General features: G+C 36.7%; 1 protein-coding gene across 5 annotated transcripts in view; it reads left to right on the top strand.

Annotated features, from left to right (window-relative positions):
- Positions 1 to 18,916, top strand: part of RNF38 (ring finger protein 38) — a 123,568-nt gene extending 104,652 nt beyond the window's left edge. For all 5 annotated transcript variants that reach the window (XM_059072181.2, XM_059072177.2, XM_059072182.2 and 2 more), the window contains 8 exons: positions 3,346 to 3,513; positions 4,932 to 5,102; positions 7,134 to 7,295; positions 7,796 to 7,902; positions 9,241 to 9,325; positions 12,323 to 12,444; positions 13,984 to 14,083; positions 15,504 to 18,916. In XM_059072181.2, coding sequence (XP_058928164.1) covers positions 3,346 to 3,513; positions 4,932 to 5,102; positions 7,134 to 7,295; positions 7,796 to 7,902; positions 9,241 to 9,325; positions 12,323 to 12,444; positions 13,984 to 14,083; positions 15,504 to 15,566 — 978 coding nt within the window. In that variant the 3' untranslated portion in view covers positions 15,567 to 18,916. The remainder of the gene's footprint in view (positions 1 to 3,345; positions 3,514 to 4,931; positions 5,103 to 7,133; positions 7,296 to 7,795; positions 7,903 to 9,240; positions 9,326 to 12,322; positions 12,445 to 13,983; positions 14,084 to 15,503) is intronic.
- Positions 18,917 to 19,071: the final 155 nt, after the last annotated feature.

The raw sequence follows: 19,071 nt of genomic DNA, 5'->3' as shown, positions 1-19,071 counted from the left end.
AATAGAATATAAAGCCCAGAGATAAACTAACAGATTTAAGAATACTTTGTATGTGATATATAACTGCAGATGAGTTGGGAGAAGACAGAATTTTTAATAATGATGCTGGGACAATTAGATATCCAAATGAAAACATGAAACTGGATCCTTTATCTCATACCATCTACAAATGTCAATTCCAGGTAGATTAAAGACATAAATGTTAATGGCAATATAAGCTTTTAAGAAAGTAAAATGGGAATGGCTTCATGACCTTAAGTAGGGAAGGCTTTCTTTAAGACATAGGAAAAGCACTAACTATACAGAGAACTGTTGATAAATTAAAGAACTTGTGTTCATTGTGAGAAATAGACTTAGACATTTGTTTTGGTCACTTAATTTTTGGCAAAAATGCCAAGGGAATTCCAGGAGAGAAAGGAAGGTCTTTTTCAGTAATGGTATGGAAACAACTGGATATCTATGTGGATAAATTTGAACCTTGGCTCCTACTTCGTATAGTACACAAAAAGTTGGTTTCTAGATTTAAATGTGAAAGATAAAGAAAATAAAAGAGATGTCTTCATAAGGTAGGCAAAGATTTCTTAAATAGGATATATAAAGTACTAGCTGCTTGATAAAACACCAACATACTGGATTTCATTAAAATAAAAAATTTCTGCTCATCCAAAAGACAGTATTTTAAAGGTGAAAAAGCAAGCCACTGTCTGGAAGAAAATATTCACAGTACTATTTCTGAGAAAGGACTAGAATCCAGAACATTAAAAAAAATTGTGTATACATATCCATTAAAATCAGATCTAAGATAGGTGCCTGTGAGCATCATTTTTGAAGGTTCTTCATTAGTAATGCAGAAAGATGAGTAAATAATTGTGTTGAGTCTTAGCAAATACAGTTGTATACATAGAAAAGGAGATTCTAATTTTTAAAAGTACTAGAATTAAAAAATTGGATAACGTTGTTAGATTCGAGAAACATAAAATTAGTAACTTTTCTCATTACTAGCACTTAACCAATTTGACATGGGGACTTCCCTGGCGATCCAGTGGTTAAGACTCCGAGCTTCCACTGCAGGGGGCAAGTGTTTGATCCCTGGTTGGGGGACTAAGAGCCTGCATGCCACGTGGTATGGCCAAAAAAGAAAAAGAAAGAAGAAAAAAGGCAATTTGACATGGAAATAGAGAAAAATAACCTATCAGCAATATAACAAAGTCTACAAACTTACAAAAGAATTTTGAGAAGTAAATTTAATAAGAATAATCTTTATGAAGAAAACTAATTTCTTGAAGGTACAGTACTGTAGTATCGAACATGTAATGACATGATATTCCAAAGAAAAGCTGTAATATAAAATTTTCCTTTGTAAAATAACATTTAATACAATTAATATAAATTAGGATTCCAGTGGGTTTTGAAACTGGATAAAATTAAGAATAAATTTGTGTTGGGCTTCCCTGGTGGTGCAGTGGTTGGGAGTCCCCCTGCCGATGCAGGGGCCGCAGGTTCGTGCTCTGGTCCAGGAGGATCCCACGTGTCGCGGAGCAGCTGGGCCCGTGGGCCATGGCCACTGGGCCTGCACGTCCAGAGCCTGTGCTCCGCGACGGGAGAGGCCGTGGTGGTGAGAGAGGCCCGCGCACCGCAAAAAAAAAAAAAAAAAAAAAAAAAAAGAATAAATTTGTGAAAATGGCCCCAAAATAAAATGAAAACAAAGCATGATAATGAGAATTTGTCTTACTAGATACTAACTTTTCTAGTAAGGTACTAGAATTGACACAGTACAAATTTGGCAGAAAATAGATCAGAAAATAGATCCGAGTATGTTTGGGAAGTTATTGATGGAAAAAAGATGTATTTCAGTTTAGAGGAAAAGGGAGGGTTTATTTACCATTAAATAAAGGGTTTAACAGAAGATAAAACATAGACTGGGAAAATATCTTAGTTACACGTATCTCTAAATAGAAAGCCAAACTATAATGTTAATGAACAGCCTTGTAGAAAGTGGGCACTGGGCTTCCCTGGTGGCGCAGTGGTTGAGAGTCTGCCTGCCGATGCAGGGGACACGGGTTTGTGCCCCAGTCCGGGAAGATCCCACATGCCGTGGAGTGACTGGGCCTGTGAGCCATGGCCGCTGAGCCTGCGTGTCCGGCTGCAACAGGAGAGGCCACAACAGTGAGAGGCCCGCATACGGCAAAAAAAAAAGAAAGTGGGCAGTGAGCAAAGGATATAGATTATTTACATAAATCTGTAATGGTTAATAAACATATTAAAAGATGTTCAACCTTTCTAATCAGAGAAATGCAAATTTAAAGCAAGCTGGTTGTGATATTGGTTTTTTTTTTTCACCTCCCCCATTCTTCTAGTAGGTAAGCATGCTTGTAATGCAAAATACATCTACCTGGAATGGAGGTGCTGGGAGTCCTTTTGTTACTGTTGGGATTGTGCCTTAATCCATATCCAGACTTTTGCTAAAGTTTAAAATACATTCACCTGTTTACCTAGTCACCCCTGTGAAATAAATGAAACTAATATGTAAGGATATATGTTCAGTGACATTTTTTATGGTTGTATCTGAATTGGTAAAAAGAGTGAATACAACTTGAATGTCCATTAGTATATAAATGATAGGACTGTGTTAAAGTGATGAGTGTACTTGAAATATCTTGTTAGTGTCAAAAAGAATGAATTGCTTTTAATTTCCTTGAAGAGATATCTGCAATATTAATTGAAAAAAGTAAGTTGCAGTGTAATATCTCATTTCTGTTAAGGACAAAACCAAACATGACAAGAGTTAATGGGTAATCATGCTCACATATGTTTATGTACTCATGGAGAATGATGTGGGAGAACATGGTATTACTATTGATTTCTTCCAGATAAGGTAGGGTGGGAATAAAACTGGCCAGGAGAGAAGGAAATTATTTAACTTTTTGAAAATACTATCAATACTTTACATTGTTTCACTAGTTGCAACTAAAAGGTTTTTTTTCTGTTAAATGTGACCAGGTCATTAGAAGATATGTTTCATTTTTCCAAATGTCCTCTTTAGAAAAATTTTCTGCTCTTTAGAGCAGGCTAGAAGAGTTAATATAGCAATTCATTATTCTCCTGGACTTTTTAAGTCTTTTTGAGGGAAAACTTTAGACCCAGGTCACTGGGTATCATATAGTACTCTTGAAACAGTCACCTTTTTTTTCTTTTGACAAGAATATTTTGATTAAACTGTAGTACATTGTGAAAATATGTGCAGCGAAGAGGAGAATCAGTAAATGCCCAGATCTTAATTTTTAGTAGTTGATGTTTTATCCAAACAGTTAAAAGTTCTAATGTTCTGTTTTTCTTTCCTAATAGCTCCATCAGGGCACCGTTCCTGTTTCTTACACAGTAACAACAGTGGCACCACATGGGATTCCCCTCTGCACAGGCCAGCACATCCCTGCTTGCAGTACACAACAGGTCCCAGGATGCTCTGTGGTTTTCAGTGGACAGCACCTCCCTGTCTGTAGCGTGCCTCCTCCAGTAAGTCTGCAGTCCTTCTTTAGAGTGGCTAAATGTTTTATATAAGCAAAACCTGAGAGACCTTGTACCTTTTCACTTTCAAGTAAAAAAGGCAATTTTATTGCAACAGACATTTCAATAGTACCTGTACAGTAACAATTTAATAAAATTAGCTTTAAAACTTGATATGTTTTTACATTAATTAAATTATACATATTTTAATATCCTTTGAAGGTCAAAGCATGTTCCTCACATATCAGCACTTTATAATTAAACCTTGATAAAGATTGGGCTTGGGGTTTTAACATAGGATATTGGACTGGTTAGTAATAAAGTCTCAGAGACTCTAGTGATCAACATTAATAGTCTCAGCACTTACTGGGTTTTGTTTTGTTTTGTTTTTTTGTGATACGCGGGCCTCTCACTGCTGTGGCCTCTCCCGTTGCGGAGTACAGGCTCCAGACGCGCAGGCCCAGCGGCCATGGCTCACGGGCCCAGCTGCTCCGCGGCACGTGGGATCTTCCCGGACCGGGGCATGAACCCGTGTCCCCTGCATCGGCAGGCGGACTCTCAACCACTGCTCCACCAGGGAAGCCCCACTTACTGGGTTTTAACAGGAGCTTTGAATATTTGGTCTTACTTATTCCTCACTTATAGGAAGCCTGATGAAACTGAAAATGACTTGCTTAATATCATAGAGAAAATTAGCTTGAGAAAACAGGGGTTCACGCTCACTTCTTTCTGCCTCTTACAAGCTATGCTTTATCCTTTACCAGCCCCCAGTCTAGCCTATAAAGCATTTAGTTGTGAGTTGGGCTCTTAGAAATAAAATCTACAAGATTGAAAAGGAGAGCTTCTTGCAAGGTAGTAATATCTGCTATATTTTAAACCAAGTGGAAAGAGATTCCTCTTCTATGCAGCACTTTCCCTCCATTTCATAGGTGTTACAAAAGCTTAAGTAGAAGGTAGGTGTTTTGACTGATTTATAAGAACTATGTATAAGATCCAGAATAATTACTAGTTACCATTATTTTACTAACAGATGCAAAAGTACACTAGTATTTCATTGTTAATATAGGTTATTAAAACATTTTGGGGGCTTCCCTGGTGGCGCAGTGGTTGAGAGTCCGCCTGCCGATGCAGGGGACGCGGGTTCGTGCGCCGGTCCGGGAAGATCCCACATGCCGCGGAGCAACTAGGCCCGTGAGCCATGGCCGCTGAGCCTGCGCGTCCGGAGCCTGTGCTCCGCAACGGGAGAGGCCACAGCAGTGAGAGGCCCGCATACCGCAAAAAAAAAAAAAAAAAAAAAAAAAAAAAAAAACATTTTGGTATGGTGTTTGGGAGGGATATGGCAATAACATTTCAATCTCACTATAGGTTTTTTAAAATTAATTATATATTCTAATACTTTTAACAAAAAGTAATGATTTCTCTTACAGATGCTTCAAGCATGTTCAGTTCAGCACTTACCAGTACCATACGCTGCGTTTCCACCCCTTATTTCTAGCGATCCATTTCTTTTACATCCTCCTCACCTTTCTCCCCATCATCCTCCTCATTTGCCACCTCCAGGCCAGTTTGTCCCTTTTCAAACACAGCAGTCACGATCGGTAGGTATCTCTACTCTTATATCTTTAACTTTCACAGAATGTTTAGACCTAAAAGACAGATTAATTCAGTAGATGTTAAGTTGTTACCAATTAAAAATTATAACTTAGGCACTTCTCTGGTTCTTAAAAGAATTAAGGAATCCCCACTGATACAAATACATATATATATAATTTACCTAGAATTATCTTGGCTTCTTAAGTTTTTCTAGTTATTTTATATGTCACTTATCTAATCAAATTTGTTCTTTGGTATCTGCAGTCCTTTGGGAAGTAAATCTAAAAAATATAGTCTGGTTTTTTTCTTCCATGTGTTTCTAAAATGGAAAATGAACATATTATAAAATTATTTATACTTGTTAGAATAATATTTATATTCATTTAGGCAAGTAAAGTAATCCTTTGAACCTCAGTTGTTTTTTCCAAAGGCTGGTTTTCTACTGTGTTTTGATGAAAAGTAGATGAGAGATAGTCTATTTAATATAATTAAAACTCCGTCCTGAGGCTGGAATATAGCTGAGAGGCATATTATTTCACGGGGCTGGAAGAGGTAAGCACTGTATCAGTGGAAGGAAGGACACAGGAAGAAGACCCCATTGTTTTTGGACAGGCCAAGTTGAACATCTTGAACCATCAGGCATTAAGGGAGAATAGGGGAAAGAACATATAGAAATGGTTAGAGTGGAACTAGAGTGGAAATGGTTGGTCCTGTGAAAGGAGCTTGATGGTTACTCTAGCAGAGCCTGACCATCCTTTACTTAGGATTTATGCACCATGCTTGGTCTCAGGCAGAGGTGAGAGGTGAGGTTACCTGGCTAATCTGAAAAGTTAAAGTTACTCCTACCAAAAAATCTTTTATTAGAATCAGGACAGGATTCATGCCAGGATGTTCCGTAGGAAGCTTTTCCTGTACCTGGGAATTCAAGATTAAAACTAAATTTAGCCATCATACAAGCATACATAATAAGCCTTCCTCAATCAAGCATACATAAGCTTCCAAAGTGAAGTGTTAGCAGTTATTTGTATTTGAATACTGTGTTGCCATTTTCTAACTGTGGAAAGAAGTTAGACTAACATTTAAGAATATATGTTCCCAAGAGAATCAAAATGAAAACATTATGCCCAAAATGTCCTAATAGCCAAAAAGTGGAAACAGTCCAAAAGTCCATTAACTGATGAATGGAGTGGCATATCTATCCAGTTGATTATTATTCAACTATAAAAAGGAATGAAGTACTGATACACAAACTACACAAACACAAGATGGATGAACCTTGAAAACATTATGCTAAGTGAAAGGAGCCAGATACAAGGGCCACATACTATGTGATTCCATATATATGAAATGTCCAGAATAAGCAAATCTATAGCAAATGTGCTTTGCATAGCACTGTGTGCTTTTTGAGCATTGTCTCAGTGTTCACAACACACTTTTGAAGTAGGTTGTGAACATACCAGTTCTATAGATGACAGTATTGAGGTTCAGATTATAAGTAATTTATATAAAAGTCACATGGCTCATTAGTTGCAGCACCAAGAGTTTGTCTAATGCCAAAGCCTGTAAGCTTTCTACTATAGCATACAGCCTGCTGTGTTGTATTCCATTTAGCCTTATTTAGTTCTCATTTACAATATGTGCTGTGTTTGATTTCATCTGTTAAAGGTTGTGTCTGAAAATTTGATGTAGGTCAGTGTGCCATGACTAAAGTAATTTTAACTTTCATATAATTGGCTTACTACATGACTTTTTGTCTTCTATCATTTTTTAGAGAACATTCAAATAGTGAAAGAAATGTATCCTTTAGTGGGTAGTGGAAATGTTTAATAACATGTTTGAGAGATTTTCTTACTGAAATTCAGTTAAAGGCAGTAAGATTTTACTATAGGCTGTATGTCCACATGTATGAATTTAGATTGATGTAAACATCAAGAAATGCATGACCTTAAAGATTGGGGTTTTTGATTTTTGTTGATAAAAAGCACAATCTGTCTAAATATTGGAAGTATATTAGTTTGCTTTTTCCAACCCCTCAGCCTCTGCAAAGGATAGAAAATGAAGTGGAACTCTTAGGAGAACATCTTCCTGTAGGAGGTTTTACTTACCCGCCATCGGCTCATCCCCCAACATTGCCTCCATCAGCTCCTTTGCAGTTCTTAACACATGATCCTTTGCATCAGGAGGTTTCCTTTGGAGTAGTAAGTTTTCATTCATTGTTATTAATTTATTACTTGATTACTTGTTTTGAGTTCTGTTTCTTTTTTTTTTCTTTTTAAATATTTATTTATTTATTTGGCTGTGCCAGGTCTTAGTTGCAGCATGTGGGATCTTTAGTTGTGGCATGTGGGATCTAGTTCCCTGACAAGGGATGGAACCCGGGCCCCCTGCATTGGGAGCACGGAGTCTTGACCACTGGACAACCAGGGAAGCCCCTCGAGTTCTGCTTCGGTGTAACTCTACATGTTTAGAATTTTAAATGTATTCTTGCAGTCAGTTGGAAAATTATATTTAGAAGTACACCTAAGTGTATGTTTTAAACAAGCTGTCACATCTATGTTAACATTTAAGAAATATTAAATACCACTTGAACAGTAAACAACTTCCTAGGTTTTTAAAAAAGAAGAGACTTTATTCGACAGCTTAAAACGTTGTGAACATAGAATGATCTTAAATTGTTTTACCATTTTTTTCCCTACAGTCTTATCCTCCATTTATGCCTCGGAGGCTCACAGGACGTAGTAGATATCGATCCCAGCAACCTATACCACCTCCCCCTTATCATCCCAGCTTACTGCCATATGTGTTGTAAGTTCTGTCTTTCTTATTTTAATGAGTTCTGAATTTTGACATTCTTGAGATTCTCTTTCCTTTATGAACATTTCTGTGTGGTATATATTTAATTTAGAGTGTGTTAGATATTTGTTTTTATTTAATGTTAAGAGGTTGGAGTGGGGGGGACCATTTAAGGGTGAAAGAAAGAGCAAGGACAAGGTAGAAGTTGGCGGGGGGTGGGGGAGAAATTTGTTAGCCAGAAGATAGGTTTAACAAATCAAAAGATAGAGTTTAAATTTTTTGCCTCTTTTACAGCTGGCATCACTTGCCACCTTCTTTTGGTTATCTAGCATTTGATGCTGCTACTTCTCTCAGAGGAAGAGGGAGAAAGAAGTTGTATTTGTGCCTTAGAAATACTCTTCTAGGATTAAGTTTGTAACAGAAACACCCATGGCTTAAATATGACAATTCTTTATTTCTTTCTCATGTAATAAAGTCTAGAAGTAGGCAGTTCAAACTTGGTTTGTTAGCTCCATAACCCTGAGGAATGGTTCTGCTATCTTCAAAATTTTATGGCTTCCTCTGCATGATATAAGATGACTCCTCAGACTCTAGCCATTACATCTACATTCCAGCTAGCAAAAATGAAGATGGATCTCTCTGCCTACCTGCATCCTCTCAAGGATACTTCCTAGAAGTTGCATGTATGACTCCTGCGTACGTCCCATTGGCCAGAATTTAGTCTCATGTCTGTAACTACCTTCTAGGAAGGCTGGGGAATGTTGTCTTTATACCGGAGGGCCATGTGCCTATATCATACTATTTTGATAATTGTACCTTTATTGTAAGTCTTAAAATTAGATGGTATAAATCTCCCAACTTCGTTCTTAAACTGATTTTATTTAAAGTCTTTTGCCTGTCCATATACATTTTAAAATCAGCAATCAGTTTCTACTTTAAAAAAGCTGGGATTTTGGTAGGGATTACATGAAATCTGTAGGTGAGTTTTGGAAGAGAATTGACATCTTTAACAGTATTGAGTCTTCTGGCCTACTTATATGGTATATTTCTCTATTCATCTTTTAAAATTTATCCTAGCAGTATTTTTACAGTTTATATTATACAGGTCTTGCACATGTTTAGTTAAATTCATCCATAATGTTTCATGGTTTTTTATGCTGTTGTGAATGGTATTTTTTTTAATGTCAGTTTTTGTTTATTACTAGTGAAGTCAGTTTCTTTAAAAGTTTGGCACTGATCAACACTGACCATTCTTTATCCATTTAGCACTGGCCTTGTTCTTCTCATTCTGTTCATTGAAATAATGTATTAATGCATTATCAATGCTTGTGTTGCTTATTTTCATTGCAGATCAATGCTTCCAGTGCCACCTGCAGTGGGCCCAACTTTCAGTTTTGAATTGGATGTGGAAGATGGAGAAGTAGAAAATTACGAGGTTAGTAGGTGAAATGTGAATTAATTTGGGGAATTTTGTATGCATAAAAATATTGTGCTACTCAACTCATTGATCTAATTGAACATTTATTAGGTAAATCCATTGTATATTTCAAGATACAAATGTGTCAAAAATACTGTTCATCCTTAAAGATATTTCAGCATGTACCACACAGTTATGATAACAAGATAGACTTTGGTGCTCTATTAGAATTACTTACAATTCCTGTGAAAGAATGTAAACGAGAAAATGGTGAATTATGAGTGGATGTTCTGAAACCATGCAAGTTCTGAACTATGGGAACTGCAAATAGAAAAGAGTATATCTTGAAAGACATTTTAACACTAGAATCAACAGGATTTCATCACTGAATGGTTTGTGGTAGTGTCAGGGTTGTGAGTGGGAAGGTTGCAAGAGAAGATGCTTTGCAAAAGGACTACAATAGCTTGTGCAGAAGGCAAACTCAAAGATGATGGGGCAAATAGACGGTGTTGACATTGTTATATTATTTGAGGTTAGGAATAGGACAGACAGGGTTGGAAGGCACATTTGGATTTGGAAATGGTGAATGTGAGTGACTCTGACTTTGTTTTGGTACTGCCTTACCCCAGCCTCACTATATTTATGAATCTCTATATATGCAGTATGAATACTGGAACAGGGGTTTTTTTGTTGTTCATTTTTTTAGGTGATTTGAACCTGGGAACAGGGAGGAAAGACACACATAATGCAAACACAGTCTTACAGCACCTTTTTTTTTTTTCTTAATGCATGTGGAAGAGATCAGGCCAAATGCTATCTATATTCTTTTGTAATTTTTAAAATGCCATTGTGTTACTTTTTCCATATACAGTCACACTGCAGTGTCCTTTGGATTGCATTCTCAGATTTCTTGAGAAAGGGGCTATAATAATTTCCTGTTTCTACACTGTTTATGCTAGTTTTGTACAGAGTAGTAAGAAAAGGAGTTGGTCATTCTTTAGGCATTCTGTATTAAAATTAAGTCATAAGTCATGTTGCTGAAGAGGACAGCTCTTTGTTAAACAAATCATATACATATCAGTGAAAAAAACAGTGATACCATCCTAGTATAATAAAAATATTTTGTGTTTGGCATTGGAGTCCCTTTCTTTTTTCTTTTTCTTTTTTTTTTTAATTTTAATTTTTATTTTTATCTTTTGGCCCCGCCATGTGGCAACAGGATCTTAGTTCCCTGACGAGGTATCAAACCTGCACCCCTGCAGTGGAAGCGCAGAGTCTTGACCACTGGGCTGCCAGGGAAGTCCCAGGAGTCCCTTTCTAAATTGTATTTTGGGTTGACTATGGTTAGTCTTCTGCACAGTCATACTTTAATCCAGTCAATAGTCTTGTTTGTTTTTCTGGTTTTGTCTCATAGTATACACCCTTATAACACACCCTAGTCCAGAGTCTCACCATTTTTTGAGTCTGCCCTATACATCCTTGCTTCAGTGCCTTTATTCCCTTTGATTCTTCTGCTTAAGAACTTTTCCCCCTTCCTGCACATGGCCATCTTTCAAGAACCAGTTAAAAACCTGCTACCTCTCTGAAAGGCATTTCTAGCCCATTCCCAGGTTATGTGAGTCTCTCCCTCCTTTTTGCTCTCATAGGTCTTATAAAACAATACATACTAATCATGTCCTGCCTTCAGTTGTCTTGCTTTCAGATCATGTAGGTTTGTTGAGGGCTCAATTGTCATTACATTCTCCATCCAATAAGGGCTAAAAATAATGGTCATAAATTATATTACTTGACCTAAGTATCCTATAGAATATAAAATATAGGTGTAAAAGATATATCACCTCTATCGTAAACTTTATAGCTAATTGTAATCAGCATCAATTAAATTTAACAAATTACCATCTACTAGCATTTAGAAGGACTTAGGGGCATGCATGGGGAAGGGGGAGCAATTTATTTAGATGACATAATTCTCCAAATAACACTGTACCAAAAGCAGTGTTGCAGCAGCATCATGTTAAAACACACAGTTATCACAGCATTGGTTATTGATATTATGGGAAATTAAATTTATTCCTCTCATTGTCCATCATTATTTCTTTGTTACCTATTCTCTTAACCCTGTGGCATCCTTAAAAAAATAAAAAAGAGGGGAAGCAGCATGCACATGGCTGCCTGATTGTAGGATAAAGCAAATGAGCAATTAGAGCCCTTGAAAACTGGGAGAAAGGAGGTACTAGTGTGAAATCAAGCATAATAGCTGCAATGTGTTGAAACATATCAACTGTGTTAAAATCCATGAATTTATAAGTGATACTTCAAAAAATAAAAGAAAAGTGTTTTAGGGGCTTCCCTGGTGGCACAGTGGTTGCGAGTCTGCCTGCCGTTGCAGGGGACACAGGTTCGTGCCCTGGTCCGGGAAGATCCCACATGCCACAGAGTGGTTAGGCCCGTGAGCCACGGCCGCTGAGCCTGTGCATCCGGAGCCTGTGTTCCGCGACGGGAGAGGCCACAACAGTGAGAGGCCCGCATACTGCAAAAAAATATAAATAAAAAGGTGTTTTAGTTTTTAGATTGGTGGTAGTTCTTAATCTGGGGACAGTTTTATCCATTAGAGGCTATTTAGCAACATCTGGAGATACTTTTGTAGAGGCCAGGGTTACTGCTAAGCATCCTACAGTGCACAGAATAACCTCCCACAAAATTTTATAAAGCCCCAAATGTCCAGAATGCTGAGGTTGACAGACTGTCTTAAAGATAACAAACAACTATTTCACCAATACCATGTTTTAGTTTTCTTTCAAAATAATCTGGGGTTTAGGAGTGGACAGTAAAAGATGAAATAAGCTGTGAGTTGTTGAGCCTGGGAAATGGGCATATGGAAGTAATTTCTTTATACTATTTCTCTATTGCTGTATGTATTTAAAATTTTTCCATAATAAAAGTAGTTTAAATATATATACATTGTAATATAAAATTTAAAGAAAAATGCAGCTATATCTCTTTTTCCCTCTGTAGGCCCTGTTAAACCTAGCAGAGCGACTGGGAGAGGCCAAGCCTCGAGGACTGACTAAAGCAGATATTGAACAACTTCCTTCTTACAGGTTCAATCCTAACAACCACCAGTCAGAACAGACTTTGTAAGTATATTTTTCTGACCTCATTCTTTGTTAAATTTCCTTTTCCACCTTTTGTGAAATAAAAGCTTGGAAGTCAAAGATAACTTGATAAAGATAAGTAGTGACTGTGCTGTCCAGTAAGATAGCTGCTAGTCACATGGGGCTATTTAAATTAAATAAAGTAAAAGTTAAAATTTTTAGTTGCACCAGCTAGTGATGCTGTATAAGAAGATGTAGATGTAGAACATTTCTATCACCTGAGGAAGTTCTGTTGGACAGTGCTCTTCTGGATTTTTAGGTGGCCTAGAAATCTTATGGTTTTTAATTCAAACACTAGAATTATATTAGATTGAAAAGTTTCATACCTGTAAAATTTGAGGGTTTTACCTGAAGGTTCTCCTTATTATAGTATCTTTTTTAATAGCAACTCTGCTAGATACAATTCACATTTAAAGTGTATAATCCAGTGGTTTTTAGTATATTCGTAGAATTTTGCAACTCTGAATTTGATTTGCATCATCACAATCAAGTTTACACCATTTTCATCATGCCCAGTAGAAACCTCATCTATTAGTAACCACTCCCCATTCCTCCCCAACCCTCTAAACCCTGGCTCAGCCCCCTCCTGAATCACTTCGTTCCTAATTGGCTATACCATTTTACATTCCCACCAGCAGTGTATAGAAGTTTTCAGTTTCTCCACATAGTCACCATCACTTGTTATTGTCTGTCTTTTGATTCTAGTCATCCTAGTGGGAGTGAAGTGGTATCTCACTGAGCTTTTGATTTCCATTTCCCAGATGGCTTGTGATGTTGAACTCTTTTACTATACTTATTGGCCATTTATATATCTTTAGAAAAATGTGTATTCACATTCTTTGTCCATTTTTTAATTGGGTTGTCTTTATTGAGTTGTAGAAGTTATTTGTATATTCTACATATAAGTCCTTATAAGATTTATGATTTTCAAAAATATCTTCCATTCTGTGAGTTAGTTGTCTTTTCACTTTATAGATTGGCATCTTTAGAAGCACTTTTTTTTTTTTTAATGGATGAAGTTCAGTTTATCTGCGTTTTCTGGTTGGTGTTTCTTGTGCTTTTGATACCATCTCTAAGAAACCATTGCCTATTCCAAGGTCATGAAGATTTACTCCTGTGTTTCCTTTTAAAAGTTCAATAGTTTTTAGCTTTTACATTTAAGCTTTTCATTTTTTAGTTAATTTTCGTATATTGTGTGAGGTAGGGGTCCAACTTCATGCTTTTGCATATGGGTATCCAGCTGTTCCAACCCCATTTGTTGAATATAATAGTATCTTCAGTATTAAGGTTGTCTTGGATGTTAAGCCAGAAATTTTCTTGATGATCTCACTCAGTAAAGCAAAGCACTCCTACTAAATTTCTTAATATCATGCTTTTTTTGAGGTATTGATAAATTATTTTGTTTTAAAATTTAAATATTTTGATAAGTGAGATGGTAAGTGGTTTTGTAGGCTTCGACAGTTGTAACAAAATAGAAACCACTTGGTTTTATGGTTAAACAATCTTTTTGCTTTATTTTAGGTGTGTAGTATGCATGTGTGATTTTGAGTCAAGGCAGCTACTTAGAGTTTTACCCTGTAACCACGAGTTCCATGCCAAGTGTGTCGACAAATGGCTTAAGGTAAAATGATGGCATCTGAAGAGAATGACATCACATTTTCTTTCTCATGCATCATAGTTTCATGTAGAGTAAGTCCATGGTTTGGCGGAGGGTGATTAAGGAGACAAAACTGAAACACAGCTTTCAGTATGATTTCTGCAAATTAAGAGAAAAAACAAGTAGAAATGAACTACAATCATCAGCGTGGGAGTGATTGAGCAAAATCTGAAAATGGGTTCTCTGTCCTTGATAATCAGTATGTCCTAACTTTCTTCTAAGAGTTTAGAGGGGACTTCACTGGAGGTTCTTTGTCAGAGATTTACATGAGAAATAAACCTCTAGTGCTTTTACATAATTCTGACCATTTTCTCCCTGATGTATATGGGTGGGGGGGAGTCCAAAGACACAAATTCTAATAGTATGTATGCCAGGGTGAAATTATTTCAGATACTTCTTATTTTCTATTTTTCATAATAGTAGGATAAAAATGTGACGAAGTAAAATAACTTAGTAAACTTAGTGGTTTGTTTGTTTTAGATTATTCTGAGTAAGAGATGATAATACTGGCTTAGATAACTTCACAGTTGGTGAGGAAGACAGATGAGTTAAAATAAAATAGAATCAGTCTTCTGTGTGAGCACGGATTAAGGGTACCCAGTTTAGTCCAAACTGAATCCTGAAGGCAAAGAGTCTAGACTTTTTAGAAAAATGAGGTATGCATAGCCCTGACATGTGAGAACAGAGAATGACCAGAAAACACACAGGTTCCATGTGGCTGGTGGCTAGAGTGTGAGGGAGAGAGGCAAGAGAAGAGATGGGTTCAGAGGTAAAACCAGGAGGCAGCATATTGCAAAGTCACTGTGAAGTGTGTGGGAGTTTGGACTTGATCCTGAAAACATGTGAGAGGATATGTTTTAGAAAGATCACGGCCACAGTTTGGAGAATGGAATAGAGGAGATAATTTCTGAGAGAGAGATGAAATAAGGAGGTCTGGGCCAGATGGAGAAGAAACAGTAGAAGTTGGATGAAAAGAAGAGTACTTGATTTGAGAGCTATCATAATGTAGAAATGAGAGTATTTGATGAAAAATGCTTCGTGGAACATAAGAGAGCAGGTGTTGCTTATGTTTCTGACTTTAGCACAGCCAGTGGTAGTGCCATTTGTTGAGATGGAGTTTTAAGCCAGTTGTTAAATTTGTCTAAACTGGTGATGGGTAGTTTTGTCTGTATGTTGAAATGGACCTATTAAAAAATTATTCATAGGCTATTATTGTTTTTGAGGTTTGTGGAGTATATTTTAAAAGATTAAATGATTGCTTTGTACCTTCTTAAAGAAACAAAGAATGTAAAAAATATGTGGGAAGTAAAAATAGTTCTATTGTTTTTAATATGTTTCACTGTTGTGTAAGTCAAAATTCAAAGTTTTCTCTTCTGTGTTTTAGGCAAATCGTACTTGCCCAATCTGCCGAGCTGATGCTTCAGAAGTGCATCGGGATTCAGAATGACCAACCTAAGAGCACAAATTTAATTTGGGTGTTCCTCATCACATGTATATATGGACTATCCATTGAACTTAATCTGTGTGGCTTCCAGCCCTCCCTTTACGAAAAGGGTCAATGGACCTTTCTTTGCACTGTGTGACTTAATCAACTATAAAAGCTTACAATTAGTCTTCACAATTATGGGATTGTTATACTAACCGTGTGATTGGAACTCCAAAGACTTTTTCTTTAGCTTAATTTTGTGTGTGCACTAACATTCCCTGGTTTTCGTGTGATCATTCCGAGTGTTGCTGCAAGATTACAGTGGACGTGATCTTTTAGCATGTGCTTTTATAAAAAGTGGTAGCTCCAGATGATATAGCAATCTACCTTATATAGAGCCTTCAGAAACTGTGAGTGGAAATGAATGCAGCGTATGACTGTTGGTGATAAATGTATCTGTGTGTGTGTGAGAGAGAATGTATGAAACTACCTGTGTGAGGGCATGGTAGCTCAAGTGTGTATGAGATCCTATATACCAGCATGTACCAAGAATGTGTGTGTAGTTTTAATTATGCTGCAATGTATAATCTGGTGTGTTATTTAAACAGCACTAGTACTGTACACTGGTTTTTTCCCTTGTGTTTGCTGTTGCACACTGATTGCTAAGGGTGCATCAATTATAAGCATTGAATACTCCATCCCCTTCCCTCCCAATGAATGGAATGAGAAAAGCCTTCTTCCTTTGCTTCAGGCAGCTGTCACCTTCTCTTCGTTGGTGATCCCAAGTGGGTCACTTAAGGAAAAAAGTGTAACAGATTCTCACTCCATGAACCTGATATTTTCATTCTATTGTGAAAAAGAAATTTTTAAATCTCCAACTTGCTGTTTCCAAAAAGAAGGTGCAATATCATACATCATCAATTAGCAATATTAGCATTTCAATCAATGATTTGAATGTTGATAGTGTCTTGTTTTTCCTTTACCTTTCCAGTAAGCTTCTTACTGGAAGTACTTGTGATTTTTTTTTTTAATGTTTAGATTTGTGTCTATTCTGAAGATATTTGAGTAATATATTTCTAAGAATACCACTGGTCCCGTGAAGTCTCACCTCCTCTACTTCCACCAGAACAAGATCTGTTAACTCAGCTTGACTTCTGATATGTTCTTTGTTCAAGCTCCCATAGGCAACTAAATTGTTTTAAGAAAACTATATTTCTGTTCTGCCAAGCTCCACTTCTGAAAGTTGTCTAGTTCTTTTCCCCTCAGTAAATGTGCTTCTCATCGAAATCCTCATTTCCAGGATGGATCAAGTGCTGTGACAGCTCAAGTTATTTAGACCTGATGTACTTTTAATGCTTTATTGCTTTTCTTTTTAATTTTTGTTTGAATGGGAAAAAGATTAATTTAATAAGTGTCCAGAATACTTGCAGTATAAATGAAGATTTGATTTTTGTATAAAAAATAATGCTGTAAAACAGGAATTGACCTTCATTTAGTTGATCTGAAAATAATGCATAGCTGTGTGGGTTTTTTTAATAGGTTCATTGAGCATAATTCAGATTGTTTAAAATCATTGTTCCAGCAATGTTTGGATTCCTCTCTCATTCTAGTGTGCTCAACATTGCCTCTTCCTGCAGTTGATGTCCTTGCTCTGTTTTTCAGTAGCACAAGCTGCATAACTCCAGTCGGGATTGTAATTACTTGCTGCCAGCCTCACTCAGCTTTCAGTTGGCTCTGTGTCCATTTTCTACTCAGTGTTAACTACTTGTTACTGCCGTGCTACTTGCCTTCCCTTGAAGACTCTATAAGCTCATCACAGCTTAGAGTTCAGTAAAGTCAATTCACACAGAAGCACAATTTTGCCCTTTTCCAGACACTGTTGCCTCTATCTAGTCATACAAGTAGGATTTTGTGTACCTTCTGTTTGCCCCTGTATTTGTCAGTGCATCAGAAATACATCTAAACAGTGGTAAAATGCACATTACTTTAAAATCATTAGAATATCCTCCACCTGTTCCTGATGAATAAAGTGTGTTAAAGACCAAAATTATTGGCATAATAATCAGCTACATTACAAATCACGTATAGTTTAATCTTTATTTTTTTTAATTAAGAAATCATGTTTAAAATGGCAAAAGCCCATCTTATACATAGACTCTTTTATATAGCTGCAAAAAATTTATATCTGTACAGATCTAACATAACACTACTACACTCAGTATTCATTTTATTGAAGCATGCAAGTAAAGCACTTTTTCTAATTTATATAGATACCTAATTAACAAGGCACATTGTACTAATGACTAGGAAAAGTAGCTCTTTCTTCCCTCCTGATGAATTCTTAATACCCCTTTTCCATTAAAATTTTGAGAGGTTGTTGGCAATTTAGGAGGCAGCAGGGTCTATTTTGGTAAAATCCTGAATTAATTGTTGCACTCTCGTGACTGATCTGTCTTTGGGAATGTCTTCTTTGCATGGGGCTCTTAAGGATGTGTGCAGACTTGCTTATTAAGTGGTTAGTGCATATTAGGAGCATACATGCATGTGTTCTGAACCAGCTTAGACTAGCCACAGTGAGCAACTTTGTGGCTAGCAGAAGAGAAAGAACAGTTGATTCATACCCAGCTGTTGACACCTTGGGTGATGCACCAGATAGCAGGCAGATGTTGGTTTGTTGCCTTCTTCCTCTTTCCTCCTAAAACAATTTTGGCTTTACCACCTTAACTCTACTGTGTTTTTTGTTTTTCTATGCATGAAATACCATCTTTGTTTGTTTTAAGCCCCCTCTTCCCAAAACAGAACAAAACAAAAAACAAGGCCTCCAGGTATCAAGATCTCATTAGGATTTTCTGTCCTGAATTTTTTTGAGCAAAATCTGGAAAACGTGAAAGCGTATTTAGATTTTATACACTCTCTGAAATGTTATTTGTTAAGATTCTTATATTTGGGCCTCTTATAACATTTTGAAAGAGATCTACCAACTCACTTATGAGAATATTTTTCACAGATATCCTTAGGCCTGTTAGAAAGCTGTTTTCCCCCTGTTGGTACATTTGGTTACCTCATTTTGCTGTTTCTTTCAGATTATGAAAGCTTACAGGGGTGTATCTTTGGAATCATTTGCTGAGTCATTTCCTCAAATCATACTCCATTGTATCAGTTAACATATAGTTTTAAATGTACGTATTATAAATATCTGTAACCAAATCATTTGAAGGCTTGATAAATTTTTAACAAAGTTTGTACATTTTTTATGAAAGTTACTAGTAATGCTTTACTAAGTAGTGCAATGAATTTTTATTTTTAATCCCTGTGCCCAATTTTGGAGTTGAGAGGGTTGTTGGTAATAAATGTATGATGTACACTTAAAACATTCGGTTGTGTTTGGTGTTACTGTGTTAGGGAAGGGTAGGGGTTGTGTATGTTTGGAGGGAGGGGTGTAGAGGGGGATTCTCACAGGAAGATAGAGTTCTTGAGCTACTAGCAGCCAGATTTAACTTTAGGCAGTAATTCAGAATTTTGTTTC

This window comes from Kogia breviceps, chromosome 8, assembly GCF_026419965.1.
Source record: "Kogia breviceps isolate mKogBre1 chromosome 8, mKogBre1 haplotype 1, whole genome shotgun sequence".
NCBI classification, from domain to species: Eukaryota; Metazoa; Chordata; class Mammalia; order Artiodactyla; family Physeteridae; genus Kogia; species Kogia breviceps.
Note: the sequence above shows the minus strand (reverse complement) of the source record. Positions and strands in the feature narration are given on the sequence as shown.